General features: G+C 32.7%; 2 protein-coding genes across 7 annotated transcripts in view; one reads left to right on the top strand and one right to left on the bottom strand.

Annotated features, from left to right (window-relative positions):
• LOC143239705 (apoptosis-inducing factor 3-like) overlaps positions 1-22927 on the bottom strand; it is a 146191-nt gene that overhangs the window by 80097 nt on the left and 43167 nt on the right. For 2 of the 4 annotated variants that reach the window (XM_076481102.1, XM_076481106.1), the window contains exon 1: positions 8256-8414. The exons of the other annotated variants lie outside the window; for them this stretch is intronic. The gene's annotated coding sequence lies outside the window, so the exon portion shown is untranslated. Of the gene's footprint in view, positions 1-8255; positions 8415-22927 lie in introns of those variants that run through there. 4 annotated transcript variants of the gene reach the window in all.
• Positions 8453-22251, top strand: LOC143239706 (uncharacterized). 3 transcript variants are annotated; one of them, XM_076481113.1, is made up of 3 exons: positions 8453-8563; positions 10922-11074; positions 20385-22251. In XM_076481113.1, exons 2-3 carry the CDS (start codon positions 10922-10924, stop codon positions 20493-20495), a joined length of 264 nt encoding a protein of 87 aa, XP_076337228.1. In that variant the 5' UTR covers positions 8453-8563; the 3' UTR covers positions 20496-22251. The 3 variants fall into 3 exon arrangements, with proteins under 3 accessions (XP_076337228.1, XP_076337227.1, XP_076337229.1); XM_076481112.1 differs by having other exon boundaries at positions 8454-8563; positions 10922-11080; XM_076481114.1 differs by having other exon boundaries at positions 8535-8703; positions 10922-11080.

Genomic DNA, 22927 nt, shown 5'->3' with positions numbered 1-22927 from the left:
CTACACCAAGGCTATCTGCGCTAGCTGTCCCTAAGTTAGTAGTGTAAGACTAGAAGGAAGGCAGCTAGTCATCACCACCTCTTGGGCTACTGTTATACCAACGTATAGTAGAATTGATAATTGATAATTTGATAATTATTTCAAGTGAAAAAGTGACATTTTTCTATGGAACTATTTGATAATGTATATGACCAAATGAAGAGAATTATTCAATATGGAACCGTTTGCAAGTATATACATCCAAATTAAGAGAAACAGTAAAATAGCACTAAATGCTATAAATAGTCTATTCATGAGCATGGCCCTTAACAGTTCTATATTAGTGTACAATCTCTGATTTCTTGGATAACTTCGTATCATTTCACAGTTTATAAATAGCAAGCGGAAATGCCTGTCAACTGCTTGGTAATATTTAAATTTAAGTAAAACAATGTACGTTTAACGGCAGTCATACGTTTCAAAGTAATAACTTGAAAGGTTAACCCGGCATGGCCAGGTTGTTAAGGCACTCGAATTGTAATTTGAAGGTCGTGGGTTCGAATCCCCATCAGACCAAACATACTTGCCCTTTCAGCCGTGGGGGCGTTCTAATGTGACGTTGGTAAAAGAAAAGTAGCCTAAGAGGTGGCGGTGGGTGGTGATGACTAGCTGCCTTCCCTCTAGTCTTACACTGCTAACTTAGGGGCATATAGCCCTGGTGTAACTTTGCCTGCAATTCAAATAAAAAAATAACTTGAAAATAAACTTTATCTCAAGATTTTATAATTACAATAAAGTTTCTTCATAAACAACATCTGTAGTGTGCTTTTCATCTATTAACAAATAAAGATTTGAGGTGTTGCAATTCTCAAACACCCTACATCCAGGACCAGATTAAGATCTTTATAGACCCTAAAGATTGAAAAGATTATGGTACTCCATATATATACGTAATTTAAAATAAAAACAATGTCTTATTCTTATTGCCCAAGAAGACCGAAAAGAAGTAAGTCGGTAAATATTAATACACACACAATTCACAATACGCAGACGACATCGCAATCTGGAGCACCTCCAGCAACCCAGTAATGGCCATGTCTCGCGTACAAGAATCACTAAACAACGTCTCGACCTGGAGTAACAAGTGGAGAGTAGTTTTAAATCCAACCAAAACACAAGCAATCACCTTCTACAGGAAACTTAAAAAACAAAGAAAAAATCTAGAAAAAGTAAAATTATCACTCGGAAATACGCCCATTAACATGAGCAAACACATCACATTCCTTGGCGTCACTTTCGACACAAAACTAACATGGAAAAAACACATAAACAATATATACTCATCAATCAGAAAAGGATTTCATATCTAAAGACTATAACTGGTAAACAATCGAAATGCGCACCGAACACCATTATACAAATATACAAGGCTTATATCCGTCCACTAATAGAGTACGGATGTCAAGTAACATACAATATGTCAAACAACACACTCCAAAAAATCCAAGTGCAACAAAACAAAATATTAAAATCCGCATTCAGTTTACCATCTTTACGCCAACAAATTATCTACACCAAATTAGTAATTTACCAACTATAAGAGATAGAATAACAGAACTTTCTCTCAAATATTATCTAAAAGCAGAAAATAAAAACAAACTAATGGCATCACTACACAAATTATCAAGTGCACCAACAAAATACATATCACCTTACAACATATTTCAAGAATCACAATCCACTCAACAAAAAAATCTAAATAAATAAAATCTATGTTATTAACATGAATTCCTTTTTTTTCAGGTACAGGGCACACGACAGGCAAAACTTTCGGCGCCTGTCGTGTGAAAGTGGTTTTCTGGGCACTCCCGTTTCCCCCACATCAAAATCTTCAGGCATTGGATTTCTAGATCCCAGCCTAGGCAACCTTTTTGCCAGACCCAGAATCGGGCCGTTTGATTTGATCTGAATTTGAATGAATTACATTCATGTTCACATCTGCCCAACTTTTTCCTTTCGGGACAGGTCCCGGCCTTTCTTTCCACTGCTGCCTTTGCCTCCACCCAAAAGAACATTTAGTGAGACATTCTCCACCCAAAAAGTCAAGAATAATAACGATAATTAATTTATTAAAATAATAATAATAATAAAAAAACACCACTTAATCTTAATAACAATCCACGAAAGGGGACAAAGAGGAACTACAAAGTTCCTGAACACCCCAGTTGGAGAGAGAACTCTTCTGATTTCTCTCTCTCTAAACTGAACCCCTGCCACGTTAGTTTAGTTTTAGTTTAAAACAATGATAAATCATAAAATAAATTTTTATTTTTCGAAATGAAACAAAACTTAGGTGTATGCTGAAAGTAAAATAGCTTCTTTCTAGATTTTCGGATAGCTTGTTTGTTTGTTTTTGAATTTCGCACAAAGCTACTCGAGGTCTATCTGTGATAGCCGTCCCTAATATAGCAGTGTAAGACTAGAGGGAAGGCAGCTAGTCATCACCACCCACCACCAACTCTTGGGCTACTCTTTTACCAACGAATAGTGGGACTGACTGTCACATTATAACGCCCCCACGGCTAAAAGGGTGAGCATGTTTGGCGCGATGGGGATGTAAACCCGCGACCCTCAGATTACGAGTTGCACGCCTTAACACGCTTGGCCATGCCGGGCCTTTCGGATAGCAAAATCCTTGGTAATTTCATCGAAGCTGAGTCGACAAAGCATGTTTCCGTTCTATACACAATAGGAAAGAAAAATGAATCAAGTCTGTCCCGACACATTGTTGTTCTCAAAGCAGACCTGGTTTAGGTGAGGATAAGTAATAAAAAGAGAATAAAAATGGGAAAAGAGTGTATGGTGGAGTGTAAGGAAGTCTAACAAAGTTTTGATTTGTCCCATGAAGACTATTTCCATGTTTTCTTTGAAATATCAAATTATTTCAAAAAAATTTTTTTTTTGGTGCCACTGCTTTGCTGGTACCCTAAGCACGTGCTTAGTCCGCCTATTGGGTAATCCAAGACTGCCTGCATCTCATAGTCGTTTGCGAAACAATCCAGCAACTTTCATACTTTGATCATGAATCATTTTAGCAGATTCAATGATCTAAAGCATCAACATGCCAAGATCATTTGGATTGGCTCAATAAGTTAGGAATAATTAACCAATATGTTTTACAAAATATAAATAAGGTTAATTTCAAATTTGACTTCTTTTCCCGTTTCCTCTACATCCAAATCCCAGGCATAGGATCTTTAGATCCAAGCCAAGGCAATATTCTTGCCCGGCCCTGAATCGGGCCATTTTAAGTTGATATCTCATCGGCTTTTCGAACTGCGGGCTCAGGTCTGGCTTACTTCTCTTGTACTGCCTTTGTCTTTCTCACCCGTCATTTTTATAATACCCCACCGCATTTCATCACCTTAAACAAGTCAAAGTAAAATACAGGTAAATTCCCATACAAATTTAAATAATCTTTCATGTGAGGGGACAAAGAGGAACCACTACGTTCCTAACCACCCCTGTTGGGGAGAGAATTCTTCAGAGTTCTCTCTCTCTAAACTAAACCCCCTGCCAAGTTCGTTTGAGTTTGACTTCCTTCGGACATTTCCTATAATTCATAGTGTTTAAATTCAAATGTGGGTTGAAACTGGTACAGTAGGAACTAGGGTGCGAACAAACACATGTTTCGATATATATACTCTTCAAAAAAAGAAACGCAAAAGGCAAAATATGAGACAAATTGTTAACAAGTTTATTCCGGGTAGTTCTGTATGACATGTGTGAAAATTTGCACATTCACTGCTGAGCATCCAAAGTCTGCAAAGGCGAAGTCCACGCTCACAATGTGAAGTTTAACGCCACTCAACGTCAATAACGAGTATGCCCCCCCGTGAGCATCAATAACTGCTTGGCATCTCCTGCCCATGGAAGCGATGAGATGACGAATCACATCCTGTGGAATGGCTGTCCACTCAGCCTGCAAAGCTGCTGCAAGCTGAGGTAGAGTCTGCGGTTGAGGTTGTCGCCGTCGCAGACGTCGGCCCAACTCGTCCCAAAGATGTTCGATGGGGTTTAAATCTGGTGTTCTGGAGGGCCAGGAAAGAACGTTGATGTTGTGGTGTCTCAAGAAGACAGTGATGAGTCGGGCTGTGTGAGGACGGGCGTTGTCATGTTGAAAAACGTCGTTGACGTTCACCATGATGGGTTGCACATGGGGCTTAAGAATCTCGTAGACGGTTGTGTACGGTCTGATCGGAAAACCAACGCAGCCCTGGTATGGTTGAGGCAGTAGACGTCGCAGTGGTGGTCCTATCCCGAAGGTTACGTAACCGGATGTAGCGATCTTGTGCGGGCGTAGCCACACGAGGTCTGCCAGATCGTGGATGGTCACGAGTTGATCCATGTTGTTGGTGACAATTCCATAGCCTTGTGATGGTGCTTGGGTGGACATTCACAGCTCTGGCAACATCTGATCGAGATTCGCCTGCTTCCAAGCGACCAATGGCGTTGTTGCGTTGTGCTTCAGTCAGTCTTGGCGTAACTGTATTGCGTGTCGGTGCCTTAACAATGAGCTATGGAAACCAAGAACCCGTCACTTTTATAGGGATTTTGCACATGGTGCACTTGCAGAACATGCAGATTTCTCAAACAAATTTATTGGACACGCATGCGTTTTGGCGAAAAATCCGATGTTTTCCTCCGTTTTCAAAGTGCACAACTTTTATTGTCATTTTGGTCTGACAATCAGTGCCTTAACACGTGTAACATCACATACTCTAAGCTTGTAACGTTATTACATATATTTCTCTTTAAAATAACAAAAATATCCCTTTTACGTTTCTTGTTTTGAAGAGTATATATATATAGAGAGAAAGATACAGATAGATAGTCAAGGAGAAAGATAGAGGTCTGTATCGAACCTGACCCTTCCAGATTGTGCACAACGACCAAACATCAACATATGCAATACAATTACCTATTGTATCATCAACCTTGCCAGTTATAGTTATAAGTACAGAAAAAGTTGCGATAACTACTGAGAAAATGCCCCTTGTGTCCAGTCATATCACCATTGTAAATTATTGCATTCATAAAGCTCACACAGTGGCTAGAATCCAAGTTTAAGAGCTAAATATTATACCAATTTAGTATTACATGTAACAATTCTTAAAAAGCTAATATAATTTGTGTAAAAGAATATCATATAGTATGCTACAAAACACTAAAATAAGTGCTTTTAAACTCCGAATATACATTAAAATTTTGAGAAAAAATTGTAATTCATACGTACATACACCAAACGCAAGAATGATGAAAAACTCTTAATAACATTGAGCACTCAGCAGCTACACACATGAAAAGCCGACAAATAGAGTCAGTTCGAAAATTCTCTGGGTAACATGACTGGAATTATAATAAATATAATGAAATGTTTGTGTACTGAAAACGAAACATAAACTCTAACCAGCCTGTAAATGATAAATATTAAATTATGATTCAGAAGCGTTGAACAACAAAAACGTTGTAATTAAACTTAAAAATGCTGTTGGGAAAATAAGTTATTTAAATATAACAAATTCTCTAACAGATGAAACCTATCGTCAAAATCATAAACTATATTAAACCTAGTTTTATAATACATTTTATTTGTTGTTTAGCTTATAAACAGGAAAGTAAAACGACGTCTTCCTTGACCTATTTCAAAACTTCAAAAACAATGAGATTGGTTTAACCCACTTTTAATGTTTTATTTTATTGTTATCTAGTTCAGTGCTGCTTAACCACGGAGAAAACTTTCCCATGAAATGCACATTTCATGTCTAAAGTCGAAAGTAATGTAGCGGGCCGCGGACTTCAGGTCCAGGATTCCTGTCATGCCCGGCATGGCCAGGTGGTTAAGGCACTCGACTCGTAATCTGAGGGTTGCGGGTTCGAATCCCCATCACACCAAACTTGCTCGTCCTTTTTGCCGTTGGAGCGTTATAATATGACGATCAATCCCACTATTCGTTGGTAAAAAAAGTAGCCCTAGAGTTGGCGGTGGGTGGTGATGACTAGCTGCCTTCCCACTAATCTTACACTGCTAAATTTGAGACGGCTAGCGCAGATAGCCTTCGTGCAGCTTTGCGCAAAATTCAAAACAAACCAATCTATCTGTTATTTGCTACTAAATATGTGAAGTATTTAGATACACTGATTTCCAACGAGAAATATCAAGTACTCACATTACATAGTAGATTCTATGACAAGTTAATTAAATAATAAAAATTGCAGTTCACCAGCTTAATCTAATTCATACTAAAATGGAGGCATCATTTAGGGACGACTGTCTCTCAAGCTCGATAGTGGGCTCCTATAGTAGTTTCAGAGAGAAATTTCTCGTGGGACAGATTAACACAGATACGCAAATCACAGCAGAGCTGGTGTTTGGCAAAAGCTCTCAACGGCAATGGATATTGCAAACATAATGTGGTCGGCACATTATTAAATTCTACTTTACTTTCACTGATGAGGTCTTATAACAAATAAAACAAAAATAGAAAGTAAAGGGAAAGAAGCAAAATCAAATGAATAATCAAAGGCAAAATACTTACTCTTACAAGGAAGAACTTAATTTTGATAAAAAAAAAAAAAAAGATTTGAGCCGACCTAATGAACACTAACGAAAGGCCTCGTCGGTACTAGATATGGCAGATCTAATATGGCTGATATATTTCAACATATTCTTCTTTTCTTTCTCTAATAGGATCTTAGAATTAAGTTAAAACAGTTCCAGGAACTACTAATGGGGCAAAAAGATTCTTGCTTTCTACCGCTATTAATAAATTGACAGTTGAAAACTAATTCTTGAAATTTTACTTATACAATTTGAAAAAGAACAAGTCAATAAATTAAAAAAGGAGTGTTAGAAGTAATCCAAATTTTAAAATTGTTTGACGTAATTTTCTACCACTGTATATCTCATCTAGAGTATCGTGAATACGTTAATTACTTGTAAAATCTGTAGGAATAGTAGTTTTAAACGTATCTGAATAAAGGTAAATTATGCAATAATAATAATAACACAGTAAAATATAGTTATATTAATGTCATCACATCTGCATGTTATGTTAGCAACAAACTAGTTTAATATATGTTTGTTTTTCAATTTCGCGCAAAGATACACGAAGGCTATCTGCGCTAGGCGTCCCTTCTTTAGCAGTGTAAGGCTAAAGGAAAGGTAGCTAGTCATCACAACCCACTACCAATTCTTGGGCTACTCTTTTACCAACGAATAGTGGAATTGGCCATCGCAGCTGAAGAGGCGAGCATGTTTGGTGTGACGGGGATTCCAACCCGCAACTCTCAGATTATGAGTCGAGCACTCTAACCATCTGGCTATGCCGGGCGGTTTAATTTACGTTAATAAAACTGTAATAATAACTGAAAATATATTATATAAGTAACATTAAACTTATAAGAATGAAGTAAATAAGGTTAATATATATGTAATAATGACGATGTATCACATCATATTAATTTTGAAGTAAGCTTTCTGCCGCTAGAGAAAAGTATATTGAGCACCAGAGTAGAACTGTAAATAAACTTGTTTAGCCAAAGTAAAGAAAAAATTGTTAGAAACCATATATAGTGATGGTTTAGTTATTGCTTGGATTGTTCGTTCGTCTGGAATTTCTTGGAAAGCTATACGAGGGATAAATGCGCTAGCTGTCCCTAGTTTAGCAGTGATAGACCAGAAGGAAAGCAGCTAGTCATCATCACCCACTACCAAATCTTGAGCTACTCTTTTACCAACGAACAGTTGAATTGATCATAACATAATAACGCCCCCATCGGCTGAAAGGACGACCTTTTGATTGCGAGTGAAGCACCGTAATCACCTGGCCATGCTCGTTCGTGCTTAAATTGTCAGATTCCTAATTAATATCTATTCGACACATCTTAACTAAGAGAGAAGTTTACCACGTTTTATTTTATAGGTAGAAGTTTAAGCAAACTATGTTGGCAGCGCATTTGGTTTGAGCTTCATGAGATTATCAGATATTCCAGTGTGATACTGGGCAACATCAGAATGATCCTGTTGGGAATCAAATATTTATGCCCTCCATATACCACTAGAAACCGGGCTTGGTTGTCTGTGGCGGAAAGAGCACAGATAGCCCTTTGTGTTATTTTGAGCTTAATAACAAACAATAATAAATATTTACATAAATTTCAAATAAAGATTTGAAATAACCAAAGAGGTGCAATAAATAATTTAGTATACTCACCGAACGCAAAAATGAGTTATCGTTTGCTTTCCGGTTTTCACGACTGACTTTAATATCCTATTTGTGTCTGTGTTCTAGACCCATACATCGTCTTTCCACCGTCAGATTAGTTTCAAACCCTCCAACTCAAACAACAAACAGTATGGCATTTTTTACACATAAAATGCAAGTCAGGTGTGTTTATGGGTAACAATATGGCGCCTTGTTGTCACGTGAGCGCGTACTAACCAATCATACTCTTACTTAATTTAAACCAGATTGGCCCAACTCTTTATCTGCGGATCGTGGGGAGTGAGGTGGTTGAAGAGGTCAAATATTTTATTGTGTATAATAATATGGATTAACGAAATGGTGTAATCATAAAATAACTGCTGTAGAGGAAAGAGTATCATGTTACTATAAGCACCGTAAAAATGATTATTTTTTAAAAAGTGAAGAATCTATTTCGGTACTCAAGATACTTATTCATACTAAACTTATTGTATAAATTATTTTTATTTTGTGTTTGTAAACTAATTTCTGGTATGTCGATTTTACTTTGAATTTGAACTGCTTTACTAGTTTAGTAATACTAACAGTGTTGTTTTGTTTTTGTAAGTTCGTAACCGAGCCAAAGCTTCACGATAGACTGATTGAGCAGTGATACTGTGGAGATTTCAATAGCACGTTCGATATTCCTATTGTACTAAGAGTTAGCGTTATTCAGACTAAAGAAAATTTTTGTATGAGGCTGATTTTAAATTGCAATAATTTTACAACTAACTTTTTGTTGCATAATTTATAACAATATAAAGGGGCCTTTATGATTCACATACTGATCTAGGTTTTTCCATCTGCCAAATGAAACTAAACATTAAAACAAATCCAGCCTTTATAATTTAAATATTTGTTAAACCTTCCGTTGTATATCCTTAAGTTTATGAATACACCACATCTAAGAGTAACCCATTATAAAGTCCAACCACCCAGTTATGAAAAAAGAGAATTGAAGATGACTCCTGTCAAATTTTATATCTTCTCAAAAGTTGGAGTACAATGTAGTATTTGTTTGAAGAACAGAAACATTTTTGTCCCTGTAACGTTTCTTTTATGTATTTACATAAACTCTAAAATTTTTGAAGTGAATATGTACAGTTTTTTCACTATTCCTGTGTATTGTATTTGCTCTCTTCTACCAAAAATTGTCACTAAATCAAACCCATAAGATGATATGAATATTGATAACTCTGACATCAAATATATAATATGGTAAAGTTTAAATGCATATTAATTTAATTGGAAACTAGTTTCAATATTTTGCATGTCCTCTTCAATCTAATGTTTGTTGAATGGCACTTTATAAAAGGTCATGACCTGTGCACTTTGATCCCAACTTGGGCATATAAAGCTAATACTCAGTTAATTATGGAACTTATGTTACATTAGTTCCAGAAGTACTGTTAAGGAAAAAAAATTGCAGAAAAATTATAAAGTTAAACTTCTAAGAAAAAAAAAGTTACAAACAGACTAACCTAAAACTTGTCCTAAGACTTCTTTGAATATGTAAATTATTATTACTATTATCACACTGCTAGGCTCTCCATTGAACACCCTCATCAACTATTACTACTAATATATGTTTAGAGAACATTTTCATTAATGGATTTTCACACTAGTAAGCTTATAAAATGTGGCACTTTAGTAGTTGTTTAATCGCATATCTTTATATGTATAGACATTTAAGAAATACAGGAAACCTGAAGGAATGCTATGCAATTGAAAGTCATTATATGTGGCATTTACTCTACTTGTAGTAATTGAGATTATCCCAGTGTGTTATAATTCATATCATGTAAGTTTTGGTCTGATCATTTGAAATCCATAAAAAGTTCCTCACAAATCATTTGAACTGTTTTGAATTGTTTTGACTATTAGTACTTATGGTAGTTGCAGCTGATATAGTGATATTTGTAATTGTTTTGCATACAAAATCATCAGTGATTTAAGATTTTCAATAACACTTAATAATGATGCACAAGAAGAGCTTGCTGTTATGCTTACTCTACTGTGAAATATGAAGGGCAAAACCACTTCTTTTATGTTATTGTCAGTAAAGGTGTAATAGTCACTAAGCAATTACTGCCTTTGGATGACCATCTTTAATAGTTTGGAAGTTGATGAACAAATGTATAATAACTCATTTGTTAAACACTTTCCCAAATTTAGCTAAATTTTTGTAAGTCTGACTAAGCTTTTGGAGAACCTACTTGTATTTAACTGTCATAAACTGAGAGTTTAATAAATGTCTATATTGTTCTTAGAAACACCAACACTTAATAGATTTTAATACTTTATGTTCAAGAGAAATGTACGTGAAAGAAACATTAATACTTTAATCTATTTCCTATTAAATTTAAAATTAAAGTAAATTGTTAGACCTAAAACAAGGGTATGTAACGTGTGTATCAAGACGCATTTGCTGCCATTTCATCTTTATGACATAACCAATATTCATTAATGTTTGTTTGATTTAGTGTATTATTATTAGTAAAATCAGAACTAACAAAGATAACTTCAGCACTGGTGAGAGGTTATAAGAGTAACAAGTCAAGGTGTTTGCCACCAAATATGGTTTAAGAATTGAAATTAAATATCAATAATTGATTGAAAGTTACTTTCTGTTACAGATGGTAGTTATCAACATGAACAGTATTGGAGAAGAATGCAATAAGCTGAAACATGAGTATGATGCTTGTTTTAACAAGTGGTTTGCTGAAAAGTTTCTGAAAGGAGAAACAAATGATGAATGTTTCAGTCTCTTCAGAAAATACCAGGATTGTGTAAAGGTTTAAGACTCTTAATTTATAAGCTTTTGAGATAGTAAAATTTTAAATTTTAAAAATCTTGAACTTTGTTTTTTCCTATATATCTTTTAGAATTTATGGTATATTGTAATATAAGTCATTAAGTATAGTGACAATTTTCCTTTTGTGTCCTTGATCTATATATAATTTATATATCGTATGTTATTTCCTAAATTTATATTTTGATTTAAAGCATTATATTGTAGAGTTCTTTTCTGTTTTTCATGTCTAAATGGACATTCAGAAATTTCAACACTCAAAGAAAGCCAAATTCTATTTTAGCAGTATTTCAAAACATGTAAAATAAAAAAATTATTGACATGGTGATCTTGTATAACATTTAGTAGTTTTCAAGTTTATTTAAAACCTACTTTAAAATTAAGTAAAATGTGTGGAGGTATAATTTTTTTAACATTTGATATTTTATAAATGTATATGTTCATATTTTAGACATATAAATGTTCTTGTTATATAAATGTATAAAAAAAAAGCTTCATTTGCGATGTAGTACCTTGAAACACAACAGGTAAGTAAGAAGGCCACAATAACAGGTGGTTTATGGAATTTGTTTGTGGAGAATGTAATGAGTTGAGCTCAAGCATAAGAAGAGAAACTGAGCATAGCAAATTTCACACAGGAACAAAATCACTATCTTAACACAAAATAAAGTGGCACGTGAAAGTCTATGGGAAACGAAGATGCTCTTCACTCTAGGAATGACACAATAAAAATATAAGGATGGAAAAATTTGATGAAGAACTGATTTTTATAATTGTATTTAATTTTAAGCTCTCAGATAAGTTTGTGACTAGTACTGTTAACACTAAGGAAAACCAGGTTTTCCCTTATTCCCACATATGATAAATGTATTGGACAATTATTAAATATTAACCAATGGATTTATGAAGCATGCTAAAAGTATATATACAAACTCATTTTGATTATGTTTCATTATTTGTGATTAGCTACAAATAGCATTGAGGTTGGGCACACACTTAGAATTTTCAAGTGAGTACAGAATAAGATATTCATATAATAAGTTATGGGAAGTTTCAGTTTATGATATCTGTGTACCATAACCTTTCTCTCATCTTCTTGACTCAATTTAATGCAACAGAATCATAACCTAAGGTGAGGACAATATCTGATGCTATGACATTTACAGAACAATGTAAAAACTTTAATTTTACAGTATACAATAATAATATAAACACATAAGGAAATCTCTCTAACAAGAATTGACACAACACAGAAAAAAGAGCCATAAACAGAATGTAGAATGTTATGTATATTAATATACACAAGAAAAAAAATGTAAAATTGTAATGTAATATTTTCAAGTTAAACATCTTTGAATAGAAATGAGAATTATTTTATTGAAACATTATAGCTAAATAAATATTGTTAAAATTGTACATAATCATTTAGAAGAGGGCATTACATTTATAATAACATGCCAAAGAATTACTTATACAACATTTTTATTAATGTTTTAACTAAATGTTTATACTGTTTAAAGTTTCCTTTACTAGACATACTAAGATATGATTTATTCATTGTGTTTTAAATTGGATAATACCTGTTATGTTGGACATTTAAAACCATCCATATGGTAAAATGTCAATCTTAAATTTGAAGTTTAAGCCTAACTTTCCCTTTCAAATGTACTGGTTCAACTCAGGCTTTATAAAGGAGTAGCATCTTTCTCATTTGACAGGCTCCGTAGTGGGCCATTACTTAATGAGAGCAACTGTACCAGGCTTGCATGGCCCCATACTCACATGTGGGATCTTTCATCATCATTGTCTACTTCCTGTGGTAGAGTTCTGGTTCCAGTGGAGATGGAAAGATATGAAACTGCTAGTACAAGTTCTGTAGGTCAGTAACTAAAACTTGGGTTTACAAGCATTCACTACTGCTTCTGAACCTGGGAAGCCGAAGAGTACAAGGCTAACATTTCAGCACTATCCTTTTAATGTTAGAAAGAGTACAAGGCTAACATTTCAGCACTATCTTTTCAATGCTACAAAGTGTACAAGGCTACCATTTCAGCACTATCTTTTTAATGTTACAAATGAAAACATGAAATAAAATTAAATAATAGCCTGTTTCATTTATTTATATTCAAAGTTATATTAATGTAACCTACACAAAGTGTATGAATAAAGTAGTATTATATAGTGATAAATACTGAGCAAATATCAAGTAAAAGCTACAATCTGATATATAATTGAATTATAAGAAAAACTTCTGAGAACCCTAGATCTGCTGACACAGAGCAAACTAGTAATTTGCAGTTTCACATTATTTGAGATTATCCTCAAAAAGGTATAAGCTGATTAAGCTAATTGTATGAGCCAATATGGCTTCCACTTTAGGGAAGACTTGCATAGAGATTGAAACTCAATGAAAAAAGTGTAATTTGATGATATTTTGCTAGAAGAAAAGATGTTTTCAAGTACCTTCTGCTACAGTTTCAGTCCTGTTCATTTAAAGCTTGCAAGAATTTCAATGCATTACTTTATACTGCATTTGAATTACAGTTTGCTATATGACAGGTAAAGACATGTTTTGTAGGACAAGATCAGGATTGAAACTGTTATTTTCGGATCATTTTGTCTTTGATGGTGTTGAGTTTCATTTCATTAACTAGATCATTGTTTGTTAGCTTATCAGCCTAAGTAATATGTTAAATAGGCAAAGAAAATCAGTGAAACAAAGTGTAAAAAAAAAGTAAACTTCTACAAAAGAGATTTTAAACTTGAGTACATCAATTGAAATATTATTAACAATTTAAAGACATATGGCCTATAGTTTTGATATGATAAAAAAAGCTGTTTTTATTTTGCTTCAGTGATCTTTAACAATTAAGTTGGGTGGTGTTTTTAAAACAATACAAAGACAACATTTACAGTTTTTTTTAAATAAAAACTTTACAATAACATGTCAAATATAAAAATATTGTTTTTATTTTATACAATCTACGTAATATGTAGAAAGTTCATCACAAGTTTTAAAAACATTTCATACTATAGTTTTTTGTGTTTTTTCAATAAAACAAACCATATGATTGGTGCATTGAACCAATTTGTCTGAGCATATTATGGTTAATGAATTCAGCTGTTGAAGTATGAGATAAGGGTCAGTATATTGAAAAGTTTATTCTTTATTGTTGGTACATACCACACAATACCCAATCTTGAGACTGAAATTTTTTGTTCCTAAATATTTTTCGTTATTGTTTCAACTTTGGTATTTATGACTGTTTTATCCAGTTTTGGATGTGCATCTTCTTATACATCAACTGGTAGAAACCATAACTATTTTACATATCCATGTGAACTCTGTGGAACATCTGCAAATTGAAGTTGACAATACATCACATCCACAAGGAGGTGTGCTTCTTGTTCATACAACAGTAGGTTTATTAAACAACAATCAACCGTTTCTTTATGTGGCTTCAATATGGATGGCATATCTGCACTGCGAGGTTGACAATACTCCACATCCACAAGGAATTGTGCTTTGTATTTATACAGCCATAGGTTTGGTAAAGAACAGCCAAATTTTGCTTCTTGTGGCATTTATGTAAATGACAAATGTTCATCCCAGTCAGTTTTGTCAAAATTCACAAACTTTGCAAACATGTACTTGGCAATCTATATAATGCATTCAGTATCCAAAGTATCTCCTTGTCTTTGAGATCCTGGGATCACTAGTTATAACAACTGTTTTTGTTACATGGGAATGCCCTCAAAAAGATGAAGCTAGATTCAACAGGGACATTCCAAGAGATGAACCAAAAGGTTATTGAAGCTTCTTATGTTGTAGCACTAGAGATAGCAAAGTAGAAGAAAACCACATACAATTGGGGAAACTTTGATCAAACCTTGCATTCTCAAAATCTTGGAAAATGGATTGGAGAAAAAACTTGCAGCAGTTTCACTATCAAACAGTACTGTTTAAAGGAGGATCAATGACATGGTGATTGACATCAAGGATCAAGTCTGCAGCATTTGGCTTATTTTCGATTCAACTTGATGAATTGACTGATGTGGCATCATGTTCCCAGTTGCTGGTATTTGCAAGATATGTTCACTCAGGTTAATTTAAAGAGGAGTTTCTTTTTTGTTCTCCTCTTAAAACAAATACCAGGGCTACAGATATTTTAAAAAAGTTTTCATCTTTCTTTGAAATAAGAAAATCTTTTGTGGGATAATGTCTGTGGGTGCTGTACAGATGGAGTACCACCTATGTTAGGGAGAAAATCTGGATTTCAAGTTTGTGTGAAAAAGCGAGCTCCAAAAGTGAAAGGCATTCATTGTATGATCCATTATCAGAAACTGGCCTCACAAACACTTCCAGCTCCAGGTTTTGGATCAAACAATCCAAATTGTGAATTTTATTAAAGGAGAAGCTCTCAACTGATTACTCTTCAAGTAGTTATAGATTGACATGGATACAGGACATTATTTGGTTTTTTCTGCACAAATGTTTGATAGCTTTCAAGAGAAAATATAACTGAGCAAGTATTTGAATTTAGTGATAAGCTCAAATTATTTTTTTAAAGTTCAGGGTAAGATGGAATTTTTTGCCTGGCTGGATGAGGAGGAATGGATCATGCACGTTGCCTCTTTGGTTGACATTTTTGAGCAGTTGAATAAACTGAACCTTCAGATGCAAGAAAAGAATACAAATATCATAAAATTTCATGAGCAAGCTGGGAAATTGGAAGAAAAAGATCAAGATAAAAAATGTTACAATGTTTGAGAAACTGTTCTGTTTTTGTTACTGGTGGTGAAGAGCAAGTGCTTCCAGAATTTGCAGAAAATGAAATTTTGCAGCATTTCACAGCACTGGAAAATAAATTCAGTTAATATTTTCTTGAACTCAGTGATGAGGAGTTGGATTTAGTGCAAAATCCATTTAAATTGTCAGTTGAAAAAGTTCCTGATGATTGTCAAGATGAATTTCTGGAGCTGAAGACTGATTTGGGAGCAAGAGATATGTTCAATGAGAAATCAGTCTCAGAATTTTGGCCCTTGACGTGCGATTCTATCCAAAAGTGGCAGAAAGAGCTATCCATGCATTACTCCCATTTATGTCAACATATCTTTGTGAGCCAGGCTTTTTAACTCTGTTGCAAATGAAAACTAAGCAGCAAAGTTGATTGGTGGTTGAAAATGACTTGCATTGTGCCCTGTCAAGTACTCCTCCATGCATCCAAGAATTTGCAAAGAAAAAACAATCACAGGTTTCTCATTGACTGTGATCTTTATAAGAATAAAATGAATTACAATACCCTGGTATTCTATTGAACTTTTTGTTTATTGAAGTATGCTTCAGCAACTTTGGTCTTAAGTTATTAGTTATGAATATAAAAAAAAAAATACTTTATTTAAATTTTAAAATCCATCAACATTTTCTGTTGGTATTAAATTTGTAAAACTGTATTATAAAAATAATCTGAGTAAATACACACGTACTAATATAGAAAAAATAAAAGATTTTCAATATTATATGCATATTATTTGGAATGCACCTTTTGAGTCAGACAGTCTTGGAAAGGGGGGAATGACATTCTGACATATAGTGAAAAAGGGTGAGGACTACTGCTCTGAAAGCTTGGAAGCATCATAGTTTAACCTGTATGTTTCATTCTTCTTGATACTGCAATGATTTTTATAGTTACATAGTGGTAAATATCTGAATGGCCAGGTGGGTATAAGGCATTTGACTTCTAATCTGAGGGTCGTGGGTTCGAATCCCGGTTGCACCAAACAAGCCTAAATTAGGAACGGCTAGTGCAGATAGCCCTCATGTAGCTTTGTACAAAATTCAGAACATACAAACATTTATTTTACCTTTTATTCTCTCTACCCTATTTCTCTGTGGGATTGGTTAATTTGACTGACCCTGTAACCACCATAAAAAATTGAAATAGATTTGAATTACCTCTCTTTTCTTTCTAAAATGACTTCAAATTGTACCATGAAACTCCATTCATTTATCCTAAGTATCTTTAACCTTATAACACCATACATCTATTTATAATTAAATTTTATTGTTTTAGTGCTCTTTGAACTGTGTTTAACTACCATCCTTGCCATTATAAGCTGTAAATCATTTTAAAAATGTACAGTTACTGTTATGGTTTGGAATTTCATTACCCAAGAGCTACAAGAAGCTGCTTGTGTGCATGCCTCATGAAACATTTTATTACATAATTACTATTCTTAACTAACCTAAAAAAATCCTGATTTTTATACTTTAGTTAGTATACTGCTTATAGTGATGGATTAAATAATTTTTATTTAATTATGTATTACATCAAAAAATATTGACTAATAAAGTAGACAATTTCCCCTAACTCTCAATATTTTCCTGGCTTTCTCACTATAAAACAAGAGCTGTTACAAATTCATCCAAGCTAGCAATTGTGGTACATGTGAGAACCAAAGTTGTATTATAAGAAAAATTGATGCGTATCTGTTCAAAACATAATGTGATACAATAGGTCATTTGATGGATGAAAATCTCGACTTTCTATTAATTATAGGTATTATATAATTAAATATAAGAGAGAACTACTAACAAATCCTGAAACAGAGGATGTGACAAGTGGGTGTGGCAGGAGGCATCTGATTTTCTATTCTATAGTTGTGTAACCAACCAAAATTAAAGGCTAAAAATCATGATTTGTCTGAAAAATGATGATTTTGTAGCAAGTAATTTGCATTTAATTTCATACTTATTGGAGGGGTGGTGGATAAAACAGAAAAAATAACATGCCTAGAGAAAATTTGTGATGTGTGATATTAACATTTACAAATATATTGTGTAGTCATTCACAAATGTTAATTGTACATCTTTGTATAGATTGTTTATGTGTTGAAGGAATTTTGTTTGTTCATCATGACAAGTAAAATTGCAAAAACATCACCTACATTGCTAAACCAAATTACAGGCTTACATAAGGAAGTGACTGTGGTACGTTGTTTTTTGTGATGTAAGAAACAAGTGGCCAGAGTACCTGATAATGGATTTACCATGGCAAGTCCATGTAACTGAAGGAAGTACAGTTCTCTACATTGAAAGTAAATATATGTGACCAGTTGTAGTAGTTCCATTAGGTATTCCTGTTTTAAGCTGATTCTCTTTTTGGGGTCTTGTGAAATAATTTTTGACAAGGGGTTTGAGCATATAGGTTTACAGCATCAAAGCTAGATATAGTAATGCTACTGTCTAAACTGTGTAGGTATTGTTAGGAGGTGAGAAGTAATTTTTAATTGGTGCATGTTTTGGAAACATGAAATTTCAAAGTGAAGTTAAAGTACTTACCAGGATTTTAGTTTAAAGAATTATTGAAAGACTTAATCCAGTATAAGGTTATTGGGTTTTTGTGAACTTTCAGTAAACTGTAGGTTTTTGTTGTCCATGGTTAGTTTGTATGCAAAAACAATCGTAAAGTTTAACAGTAATAGTTGAGTAGTTATACTTTTTTTGGTATGTTAGGTTAAAGTCAGTATCTGACTGAGTAAATTTAGATGCATCATTCAATATATTTTCCCATTAAGGAATCTTACTGTTTGACTGGTAAATTCATGATAGAATTTCTGTTTTTATCTCTTTGGATGACAGTGTCTTCATTGGTTCCGAGATGTTTCAGGCCTTTTATTTCTGCTGTTGTTAAATTATGTTTGTTAAGCTTCTTGCTGTTTAACATTTTCATTATATTTTGGATTGTCTTTCACTAAATTCATCTAAGTTTTTATAAGATCTTTTGGTTTGGTAGGAAAATTGCTCATTAAGTTATTACTATCTTTTGGAATTTTAAATATTTCTGGTGATTTAGTTTTGCTGTGATGAATTAGACATGATTTTTGCTTGAGGTTTTGGGTTTGTGATTTGATTACATTACTACTTACCATTAAAAGTCTTTATAGCTAATTTTTAAATATACACTGGGATAATGGAAGAAGTTATTGTATAGGTGAAACATTTAGTTAGTGCTGTATTTTGAGATTCACTGAGATGAAAGTTTGCAAAAGTTTTATTTACGTTGTTCTTTACAGCATCATGATTCATTTTTTCTGGACTATACTAACAGATGAAGATTTCTAGCTTTATATCTAAATTTCATTTGATATTTAAGGTTTTAGAGTAGGTGCTCTTCTGTATTAATGATGAACATAAGCTATCTTTAGAGTTAATCAAATATGCAAGGTTGCTTCATAGGTTAAGTTAATTTTTGCATTGAAATTTCAGTTCTCTATGTTTTTTTATTACATATGTTTTAAAAGTTTTATTTGAACTTTTATGTTAAACTGGAGATTCAGTTTTATTTTTAGCAAAGTTGGTGTTAACTTTTTTTTAGCATGTTTTATAAAGGTTAAACTTAATTATATTCTTCAGTTTGATGACCGAAGAAGGTCGGAACATTGTTCCCTCCTCTACGTAAAAAAAATTTTCTCAACCCAAACGAGCCATATTTACGTATATATTTCTCTACAAGTGGGTTTTCTCGACATCACTGAGAATGTTTAAATACCTATCTCTAACTTTACGTACATTATACTAACTGGAACAGTACATTTGAATCAAACGTTTTACACACATCATTACTAATTTGAACATTAGACGGATTCATATGTGTGTGTAACTAACTAGGGCAACATTGGCATTAAAATATTTAAATAAGTGTGTGAAACTGCTTATGTAACATAATGACATGGACATTTGGATGTTTACAAAGGTGTATGATTTAATCTAGAATTCTGGACACAAGCAGTTTTTATTTATTTTATTAAAAATGAAGCATTTAATAGGCTAATATTGGTTAAAAAATGACAGAGAGGATTATATTAAGTTTGTGTATACTGATATCAAGTTCTGTGAGGAACATTAAATTTATTATGGTGCAAAAAATAAACCACTAATATTTATGTTTTCTGTAAGTAAGATGTATTCATACTTTCATTAACCTTAATTAATTAGAATTTTTAATATATATGTTATTATTTTAAATTTTTTGTTATTATATTTGTATTATAACTATTATTTTGTATTGTTATCTTAGTACATGGATTTAAAATTAATTCTTTTAAGTTGGTCCAGTCTTGAAAGATTTTGAAATTAGGGATAAAAGTATTGGATGGTACAATGCATTTTAATCATAATTATGAAGCCATCATTATGTATAATCAGTTATGTTTACTCCACTGATAGTTTGTTGTTTTTTTTTGTTCTGATCTATGTTGGTTAGTGATATTTATTGCTTTTTCAGAAAGCTGTTGAAGCACAAAAGATAGACCTGTGGGAACTGGAAAAAGATGTATTAGGGACAGAACAAGAACAGAAACCAAATTCAAAGAAAAGAAATGATGGAAAAACATGACTAATTAATTAGACAAATGAAGTTATGGAGATTTTATGTGGAGAGTATTTAGTTGATGGAAATAAATTGTTCTGATATCCACTGAATAAATTTTGAAGAATGTGTTGTTAGATAGCAGGCAGTTTGATCTTTTTTTGATTTTTCCCATGATGCTCAGCATTAGTAGACATTTTTTGCTGTAACTTAGAAAATATCTTTATCTGAAACATAACAGCAAAATGATAAGAAAAATGCTGGTCTCTTTAAATTTAAATTTAATTTAACCATCTTGGACGGAAGGGCAAATATTTTTATTTGAATAGAAAAAATTCATCAAAAGCTAATACAAAACTATAATGTTTGTAAATATTTACATTATAAAACCAATACAACATTTAAGAAGTAGTAATAGTTATTAATCACACATATATTGTGCTGTTAGTAGTTAAAGAAAAGAACTCTTCTAAGTTTTTGTATAAGAAAATTTTAAGACATTATTACAGAATTTTCACCTCTTGATAATTGGTGTGAAACATGCTTGATCTACATGTCTGAGTTATATAGAAGGTTGTTTGCATTGAAAAATAAATTAGTTTACATTTGTTTATTAATTTTGTAATTGAAAATTATAATACATATTAATTGCTTTTCTAGAACATTTTTTAAAGTGTTTACACAAAGTAAATAACAATTATTTGGTATTTTTAGTTTCATGTAAGCAATCATATCCAAGAAAAATCTCATTACATTTGGATAATATTTTAAAATATATATGACTGCTATTATCCTTTTTTTAAAATAAATGTACGTTTTATTCCTCCTTTAAGTTACTTTGTTCAGTAGTTGAAATCTTTCATTTTCAAGATTAGGTACTACTTGTCAGATATCTTTTGCTGCAACAAGGTTATGTGTAAGAGACAACTACTTTATAATCTTTCCCTAACGAAGTAGTTCAGTAGTAGGGAAGTGATGATTTATAATTGACAGTGCAGAAATATTTTAGTTATAATTCTTAATACAAGGTGTAAATCATACTTCTGCTTATGTAAAGAAATGCTTGAAGGAACTGTGGTATTAGTCAGTTTTGTTATTTTAGTTGTGGAATTTGAACTGATTCAAATTAGGTGTTTACTGATGGTTTTTTACTTGTAACAACAGGCTTGTGATAATCAGTTTCCAGACCATACCTTTAGTTTCAGTAATTATTTTTTAGACTTTGCATCTAATGTCAGTAATAAGTAGCTTGACTCTACACTCAGTATCAGTAATCATTCTTACACCAAACATCTATTTACTTGATTAATTACAAATATAATTCACAGCTTTAAAAAATGCTGAATTATGAAAATTTCCATACATGCATACACACACACAAAGGATTACATTACAATAACTTAAATTTTATTGTGAAATCAAAATAAGAAATTTGAATGGGTTGTATTGCAGGATCTGAACAATAATATTTTAAGGGTTTTTGAGGATAGGATAAGTGTTTGAAGTATTTTATCATGAGATTAAAATTGAACATTTGAAGAGATTTTATTGTTGATTAAAATGAAATAGTGGAATGGATTTATTGTAAGATGAAATTATTAGTAAGAGTATTTGATACTCGGAGATGGAAACACAACTGCTTTATTGTGATTAATAAATTTTTTATCGAAGTTATTTTAGAGTTAATATATTTTTTGCTTCTTTTATTATGAAACTGAGACAAATGTACGTTTTTTATTATTTTGAAAAAGTTGTACATGATCATTAAACAAAAATGGCAACGTACTAACTACTAAATGTTATTTGATAAGCAAAGTGCAAACATCACGAACATTGTAAAAAGGTAATAAGAATAGAAAATGGTTGCGAATCACAATAAAAGATACTAAATATTACAGAAAATAATATACATTTAATAAACATTTTGGGCTCGGTATGGCCAAGCATGTTAAGGCGTTCGACTCGTAGCCCAAGAGTTGGCGGTGGGTGGTGATGACTAGCTGCCCTCCCTCTAGTCTTACACTGCTAAATTAGGGACGGCTAGCGCAGATAGCCCTCGAGTAGCTTTGCGCGAAATTCAAACAATAATAAATATTTTTCTGAATTAATTGTTATGTGTGATGATTATTGTGGAAACATTAAACATGAGGATTTTATGTCGTTCCATTTTTTATACATATGAAGATAGGAGAACAACGATTTGGTTTTTATGTCAAAAAATAAAGTGGCGATAATTTCTAATAATTATAAAAGACTGCAGAGCTTTCCTGATGTTTATATAGATATAGCTACATTACAGCAGTACTAAAATTAAAGTAAACTTTCAAAGTGTATCGGGCATTGTCACTTTAATGGCACACATATTTTATTAATGAGGACTAATATTAATGTGTTTCAAAACAACTATATTAAAAAAAAAGTATCGTAAATTAGAACTGAAATTTTAAGGAACACCTGAT

This window comes from Tachypleus tridentatus, chromosome 13, assembly GCF_004210375.1.
Source record: "Tachypleus tridentatus isolate NWPU-2018 chromosome 13, ASM421037v1, whole genome shotgun sequence".
In the NCBI taxonomy this organism is placed as follows: Eukaryota; Metazoa; Arthropoda; class Merostomata; order Xiphosura; family Limulidae; genus Tachypleus; species Tachypleus tridentatus.
The sequence above is the reverse complement of the archived record's forward strand: the minus strand, read 5'-3'. Positions and strand labels throughout refer to the sequence as shown.